The 8,860-nt window shown below is 39.8% G+C and overlaps 1 protein-coding gene across 1 annotated transcript; it reads right to left on the bottom strand.

Annotated features, from left to right (window-relative positions):
- Nucleotides 1–340: 340 nt before the first annotated feature.
- Nucleotides 341–2,324, bottom strand: LOC112200776. Its single transcript, XM_024341794.2, has one exon. It carries the CDS (start codon nt 1,877–1,879, stop codon nt 533–535), a length of 1,347 nt encoding a protein of 448 aa, XP_024197562.1. The 5' UTR covers nt 1,880–2,324; the 3' UTR covers nt 341–532.
- Nucleotides 2,325–8,860: the final 6,536 nt, after the last annotated feature.

Raw genomic sequence — 8,860 nt, 5'->3', positions numbered from 1 at the left:
AGATCAATATTTTGTTAAGAACTCCATCTGAGCCGATCAAGCACTCATCAAGCTGTATGTGATATGTAGTTCTCGATCTATTATGTAACATGTACTGCTATGTTAGGAACTTCTGTGTTAGGTTGCTGACTGTGAAGAAGGTAGTGTTTTATTTGCTAGTACAATGTTCCATGTTGTTTTCTTAATTTTCAACTATCATTTTGTACCACTCTGCTACTCATGATCTAATTAAACATGATCTTTTACTTGAAAAATATGATAGTAAGATGATACCTGACACTATCTCTACATCCCCCAATTTTCATATTCAAGATAGTATATATTTCAACATCTTCAAATTAACTACCAACACCAAATAAAATTTGAATGGAGCAAATTGCAGTACTACTGAAAACATTTAGCTCTTCTCCTTCAATTCATGCATACACTTTCAAATATAGTAACTAGCCCACTTCAAAATATAACCCTGCATTGCAGCAATAGTGCAAGAAGCCTCTTAATTAAGAATAATATATAATTGAATCGACCGGTCTCAGTTAAACTTGAGGAACGGGCCTGGGTTTTGATCTTGAGAAATCGAGGTGGTTATGAAAATTGAATTAGGGTTATGGTCATGGTCTTGGTCTTGGTCTTGGTTGGGCATGAAATTTATTGAGCAAGGGTTTAGTAATTCTTGTGCGTTTGGTTTTGGTATGGGAGTGATGGAAATTGAAGTACCAGAATACTTTTGTTCTTGGGAATTTGAACTATTGAAAGAGAGAAGTGAATTAGTAGTACTACTAGGCTCTTGTTGTTTGGTGGTTATGCCCATCATTGGTGTACTAGGGTTTTCTACTTGCAGCACGTTGTTACCTGTAAATGACTTGATCACGTTTGTTGTCATCTTGCGGTGAAATGACTGCATCTTGGTAGCCCAATTCCCAGTAAAACCTGGAAATTCACCCCCTTCATCCTCAAAACTTGGCCTGCTTCTCAATGCACTAATTGATCTTCCCATGAGAGTTTTGTGATCATCAGCATTGCTCTTCATCATGGAATTTGTTCCACCTTGTTCAAGCAATTCGCGACTGATGTGTTTCTCAGCTTCCTCCCCAAAGCACAACCCTAGATCCTTAGGGTTTGCTTCATCCTGACTAGTTTGGCAGCTTGATCTGATCCTCATTTTCTCCCTTGTTCTGTCTCTTGCCCTTGCTCTTGCCTCGTCCCTCGATCCCTTCCCAACCAAACATAATCTTCTCGTGTTCTTTTTCGGATCTCTATTCATTCTGCTGATGGAAGATTCACCCTTAAGAGCACAATGAGTCTGCATTGTCTTAGATACAACTTCATTACTCTCGGTAGAAGTGGAGAGGGAGTTAATGTGCTTTGCCGTACCAATGGTGCTAATACTGCAACTCGGCAAGACCACGTGTTGCTTCAGTTCCTTGATGGCAGACTTGGACTTTGTGAAGAGCCAGTCGATGGTCTTGCTCGCCTTGTCGAAACCAAGCATGTCTTGAAGATCAAAGAACTTCCTGGCGATCTGAACCGACAGTCTCATCCTCCGGTCTCTCGGGCCCTGAGCCGTGCAGATCTTGCTGTGCCGATCCTTCTTTCCACTGCTTCTCTTTCTCGGAGCTGCCGCCTTTTTCTTCTTCTTCGAGCTGTGGATCTTCTCCTCCGTTAGCCCTTGGTTTGAAGCGGCGACGCTGATTTCAGCCGACTGAGATGAATTAGTGTCAATCATTAAGAACTGCTGCTGCGAAAGCAAGTAGCTCAGGACTACTCCGTCGTGATCTTGAAGGAAAGGTGAGTTGTAGTCGTAGAGGTGAGGATGATGAGGCTGTGATGATGAGTTTTCATCATTAGTAGTAGTGTTGTTGCCAAGAAGAGGATACATATCGATGTGGCCGGGCCGATCTTTCGCTCTCAACTAGCTGCTAGCAGTCTAGCACCTTGGATTTATTAGTTTGAGTTATGATTTGGCACAGTTCACAGAGAGCAGTACACGTACAGAAAAGATTAAAACGAAGAAAAGAAGGATCGATCTGGTAAGGTGAGGGTTACTGTTGCGACATATATGTCGGTTTTTAGGAAATGCAAGAAGCTGAAGTTAGCTAGAGTACTCTGAGATACTTAAAAGAAAAGAGATGGACAGTGTTTAGGGTACACTGTAGATACCTAGTGAAAATTAACCACACACGGAGAGACACCAACTTATAAGTGCGCGCAGGCCACCTGAGTGCGATGGTGGTCCTGTGTTAACTTGTTCTTGGTTCCTCTTTTTTTTTTTTTTGGGAATGAACTTGTTCTTGGTTTCAAATCGCCATTAACTCTATGTTTTTAAGAAAAAGGTGAACAGTGGATGGTCGACGACGCAGATCAGAGCTACGAAGTACTCCATCTTCATCAGTAGTAGTAGTACTACTCTTGAAGGTGTACAGTGATTGGGTGGTGACACATCACATGGGTGCTTGAGTGCAGGTGGGAGATGGATAGCGACCCATCCTAGCTAGAGAATAGCCATTCTTTTTCAGTGTGAGGGAGAGAGAGAGAGAGAGAGAGAGAGTGAGAGAGACGTACGTAAAGATAATAGAGACGTACGTACAGATATACAGATAATATATCAGTGGTTGTGTTCAAAGTCTGATCAGAACTTATTAGAGATGCATAGCTAGCTAGCTAGCAGGCCCCAAGTGCCCTAGATTAAAGAAAGTAAGAGAAGAGAAGGGAGCTAGGTAGATAGGTGAATTATATATATATGAATATGTATGTAACAGTCCTACTAGAGAAGCTAGAGGCCCTTTGTACAAACTTATAAGAGCTAGCTTGCTTGCGCGCTTAACTAGCTATTGCTGAAGCTTTATTGCCATGGAATCCAACGCTACCTGCTTTGAACTTTGACTGGCTACCATATGTCCCTTTCATTCTCTTTCTCTTTCGACATGAGAGATGAGACTGCTCTGAAAAAGAAACTAATTATCTCTTTAATTTCCATTTCTGTAAAAGTGGAAATCATCAATGAACACGACGTCCACCACAACTTTGTAGCTTAAATCGCAGTACGTGTTGCAACAGTATAACTCTGTCACTGTGGAAGCGTACTCTTCTTAATTTTTTACGCGATTGAATTGATTGCTTTCAGCCTTTCACAGAAGAAAATATCCGAAGAAAACAAATTAAAACACATTCGAAAAATTAAACTAAAACAATTAGTTACCTCAACCCACTCATAATTGCCAACAAAAAGTAGAATTTTATGGAGCATGCCATATTCAAAATATGCAGTAAACTTAACCATATAATAGCCGGTTAAGTTAGAAAAAGAGCAGTTTCGTGAAAATTTCGTCTAATAAAGTTCGATCATTGATCAGTAATCTTCCTCCAAAATACAATTTTCAATGGATTACATCAATTTCATCCCATAAAAGAGATGAGAACAACTCTTTAGTATGTTGGAGATTCAAGAATCAAGCTTTTACAGATCAGCACGACGAAACGCCAGTTAAGTTAACAGACTTGAGAGCTTATTGCTTGACTAGAGTCTTTTAAACTATACTAAACTGAAGCTTGAGACTAGGCTTAACCAAGGTTCAAAATCTCTGCGATATATCCGATATATCCCCCGATATCTCCTTTTTTCGACGGATCGATATATTTATGGGGGTAAATATCTTATCTGTCACCGTTTCTACGAAATTTCTCCGACATCGTCAAATATCCCCGATATATTAGATATTTGCGATATATCCCGATAAAGTGAAGAAATATCTGTAAAATTTGAGGTAAAAAAAAAAAAAAAAACTCAGTAATTCTCTACGTTATAAAAATAAAAAATAATGATTATATATATAGACTACGTTATAGTACTTCTAAAAAAAAATCAAACATATATAATATATATAAGTATATAACAAACTGCAACCGACAATTCTCTATTTTTCTCCAATTTTCTCCTCTTTTCTGTCGTCCCCTCCGGCCTTCCCCACCTTTTCTTCCCTTTTCTTCTCTTTTCAAATGGTTATGTAGATTGTATGCTTTAGAGATGCAAAGGAATCATTTGGGTCAACCATAGCAAGAAAAACAAGAGAAACCAAAAATACAGGTTTGTGGTATATCTGTATATGTATACATTAAAACACACACATATAATTTCTTTAATAGAAAATGTTGATCTATTATAGTAGTAACTCATTGTAGTAGCTTTACAGCTGATTGGTGGACACAATTTGGGTATTCTGCACCAAACATGCAGAAAATTGCAATGCGTATTTTGGGACAAACGGCTTCTTCTTCTGCGTGTGAGAGAAATTGGAGTACATTTGCTATTATTCATACCAAGCAAAGGAACCGTTTGGCATATCAGAAGTTGGAAAAGCTTGTATACTGCTACTACAACATGAAGCTGCGGCTGCGAGATAAACAGGCAAAGAATAATGTGGTCAATGAAAACAACTATATATATCTACTTCATGTTGCAAGCGAGCCGCTTGATAATGGCATTGATCCACTTCATGATTGGATTATGCCTGCACACCTCGATGATGAAGCTGGAAGACATCTTCCACAAGTTGTAGAAACTGCAACTAATGCTGGAATCAACGTAGACAGAGTCTTATCTGAAGAAGTTATTAAAAACCCATAAGATAATTCAGATAGTAATGATGCGTGGGGTGGTACAGCAACTCCAGATAGTTCTGATGATGGTGGAGAGGGTGGAAGCGGAACAGGTGGTGGAGGTGAAAGATATGAATATGGACAATCTTCTGTGGATGAAGGATTCCAATTTACCTGTGAAGGTAATTTTGATCATGCCACCCAAGATGAAGACCACGGAGTGAGAACAGCTGGTCATGGTGCTGAAGAGAAGACCCGATATGGGAGGAGGACTAGAGGTGCAACTGATGATCAAAGTACCCCATCTGATGTTTCTTCAATTGCCTTAAGTTTTGACTCTATCAGTTTAGGCACAGAGCGCAGTGGGATCTCAAATGAATCTCATGAAGGCAACAATCAATTTGGTTATGATGCTTATGGATATAATCAATATGGAGAAGTATATGATCAGTCATCTAGTTGGGTTCATCCTTATTATCCCCTTATAGGGGAAACAGTCGGCAGCTCTAAAGAGATCTATAACTATCATGTTCATCACTACAATTCGCACTATATGGGTCATATGTCTTGGTCTGATTATTACATTTTTGTAGACCAGCGAGCGCCTTTTCAACCGCCTAGAGTCTCTTTTTGGATGTAGATGAAGTTTACATTCATATGTATTTATATGTAGTTCTAAATTTCTAATAAATTGACTTTTTTCAAAAACGATATTTTCGTACACTGTATCCCCGATATATCCCCGATATATCCGATATCTCCCTTTTTCAAAGTACCGATAGATATGAAAATACCGATATTTAAAACCTTGGGCTTAACTACCATTTTAGATTGTCCGTGACTTATTCACCTAGCTTGCTATATATTGACTGAAGTAATTGTTCAGTCATCGAGTGATTCAAGCTCTTACACTATTCATGATCAGCATGACGAAAAGCCAGTTAAGTCAACAAACTTAAAGGGCTTACTGCTTGCTAGAGCCTTTTGGACTATAAGAAACTAAAGCTTGAAGCTTAACTATCATTTTAGATTTTCCGTGACTTATTGACTTAGCTTGCTATATATTGACTGAAGTAATTGTTCAGCCATCAAGTGATTGAATATTTATATATCAAAGAACTTTTGGTGTGATCAAATTTGAAATTTCCATCAACTATATGGTCACACGTGAAATTGTTTCCCAAAAGCTTAACATGCATAATGTAACCTAAAGAGAATATTGAGTGCCATGTGTATTATGAAGTAGTTCGATCACCTCCGATGGATTAGAATTTATATACGGAGAGGATTAGAAGCGGACGTCCGCACTCTATGTAAAGTGCGGACGCAGCTCACAGAGGCTCGAGGCAGCGTGGATGGCGGCTCTGGTTCTGTCCTCGGAGACCAGGGACACTTCGAATAGCATCACCATTAAGTTGAAGATCAATGTGATCGAAGTCGCAGGTTTGTGCTAGAAGTTCAATAGAAACTCCGAGCAAACCAATTTCGACTTCGAACTCGTCATGGAGGACTCCACCGGCAAGAAGAATCTGAAGATGGAGGCCTGGTTAGGCACCGGCAAGATCAGCACCACCATTTATGCCGCTCTGAGCAGTTCTAAGCGACGTCCGCACTTTTGCATATTTGCGAACGACCTTTGTGTGTGTGTGTGTGTCGATGTGAATGGATGTTGACGGATCTAATAAACGATATTAGCCTACAAACACATGTTGTTGGTGACAAAAAATTTCGAAGAGGATTTTGACTCACCAGTGAATGTGGATTGGAGTGGGAGCTGACCAGAAATGATCGAGAAGCTTTATTTGCTTGTTGACTAATGTTTGACCGTCGGCTCTTAGAAGAGGGAGGATACCTGCAGAAAACCCTCTAATGCCTAAGTTAGTATATTTCTTAATCGAGTGTAATAGAAAGAATCAGAATCAGATGCAAGATGGAGGCCTGGTTAGGCATCGGCAAGATCAGCGCCACCATTTATGCCGCCCGGAGCTGTTCTAAGCAACATCTGCACTTTTGCATGTTTGCAAACATCCGCCTCTGATCAGGCCTCTGTGTGTGTGTGGGTGGGTGGGTGGGTGGGTGTGTGCGCGTGCGTGTGCGTGCGTGTGTGTGCGTGTTGACGGATCTAATAAACGATATTAGCCTACAAACACATGTTGTTGGTGACGAAAAATTTCGAATAAGATTTTGACTCACCAATAAAAGTGGATTGGAGTGGGAGCTGACCAAAAATGATTGAGAACCTTTATTTGCTCTTTGACTAATGTTTGACCGTCACTCCGTCAGCTTTTAGAAGAGGGATGATACCTGCAGAAAACCCTCTAATACCTAAGTCAATATATTTCTTAGTCGAGTGTAATAGAAAGAATCGGAATCAAATGCATTACCTAGCCATCGAGCCCTTTATTTATAGGTGAGCATCACTTGGTAACCATTATCGCATTTACTGCTATGATTATTATTGCAATTATGGAAGCAATCATTACCTCATTTATGGAGGTCATCGATCATTACCGTACTAATGACCGTAATCAATACTACATTTACAACTGTCTTCATGACTGCACTTATGGCTGCAATCATTTCCCATATTTATGGTCAAAATCATTGCCATACTTATGACTAGTTGTTTGTCTTAATTTTTTTACCACACTCATAATTTATTATAATAATCTCATCCAACGGTCGATTTTCCCATTTTATTTAAGTTGATAGAGGTTTCTTTTTGGAGTGTATGATATATAAATATAAGTTTATAAAAAATATTTTCTTTAAAGATTTATTTGTAAATAAAACCCGCAATGCTTAGCCCGGCCCTGCCCGAAAAAGCCTGCGAGGTCCGCAGTAAATGGATGGGCTTGGATCCTTTAATTTACAATAAAGCCCGACCCAGCCCGGCTCGCTACTATTTAAAAATGGAGTAAGGCCCGGCCCGGCCCATTGATGAGGCCTAAGTTACTCACACCAACCCTAAAAGCTACTCTCATCAACACTAAAAGTTAATCTGACCAACCCCAAAAACAACTCTAACAAACAACAAAATCTAATCTCACAAACAGCAAAAACTACTATCAAACATAATAAAAGCTACTCACAAAACTGAGAAAGTTATTACCAGCTATCAAAGTTACTCCCAACATCTGAGATAGCTATTACTAACTGATACAAAAGCCACTCTAAAACATCAAAACAAGTATACATTTACAATGTCAAATGTTTGAATCAAAACATTTTGATTTCAACCAAATATAATTGCAATTAGGCACAAATTCATCCAAATCGTTCGAAACCAAGAACAACCATTCTATTAGGGAAAAGAAAATATTCACAATCAAAACAAATCAAATCAAAGACCTGTTAGTCCCAAAAAAAAAATTAAAAAATTGAGCTTGTTGCTCGCTAGAGAAGAGCAAGGAGCCTCGGGTCCGCCATAAGCTCAAGAAACTGTTCAGGTTGTCGCCACCGCCATTGGAGGATAATATGAGAAGTTGGGATAAGGCTCCTCCCTCTGGCCTCCGGCGCTCAGCAGCCTTTGACCACTAGAATTCCAGATTTTAACAGGATCTGCGAGGCAAATGCACCTAGTCAATTCCAATTCCATCATATCTAGATCCAAATTAGAATCTCTAAATTCGTTTAAAACCCTATGCAAGAAGCCAAGAAGACGAACCTCATTTTCTTCTCTAAGACTGAGAGTGTCGGCGAAGGTGAGTGATTGTTATGGTGGCCTCCTCGCTAGAGGCATAATAGATAGAGAATTTCAAATTCTGACCTGCAGTGGTAAATTTTGGCCTGCAACATATATTGATCTAACGACGAGGTCCTGTTAGATCTGCTTTGGATAGGCGTCAACATCAGAGAAAACGCAGGAGAAAGAGGAGGAGGTGGTGAAACGATGCCATCTCGTTTCGGTCAGATCCGCAACAAGGCTTCTCTCCGTCGAGATCGTCCGGCTAGCTCTAAGCTTCGTTGCGCAACCGTCAGTTGCCGCCGAGGGAGAGCTTTTGACTTCGGAGATGTTCTTCATCAGTGACGCCATGGATGACAGTCATGGCGAGAAGCGAACGAGCTCATTGGAGAGAGAGAACATTGGATGGCCGACGAGAGAGAGAAAAGAGAGAACGATGGAATTTTTTTTTTTTTGAAGAGAATGAATCTGATATCTTTGGTTTTGACGTTTTGTTAAGTGGAAGGGTAAAATTATCAGAGACAAAATAATTTGAAGGTGAAAGTGGCCTTATGAAGACAAAAAGAGCTGTGTGGCCTT

This window comes from Rosa chinensis, chromosome 4, assembly GCF_002994745.2.
Source record: "Rosa chinensis cultivar Old Blush chromosome 4, RchiOBHm-V2, whole genome shotgun sequence".
NCBI classification, from domain to species: domain Eukaryota; kingdom Viridiplantae; phylum Streptophyta; class Magnoliopsida; order Rosales; family Rosaceae; genus Rosa; species Rosa chinensis.
This window is presented reverse-complemented; position numbering and strand designations above follow the sequence as displayed.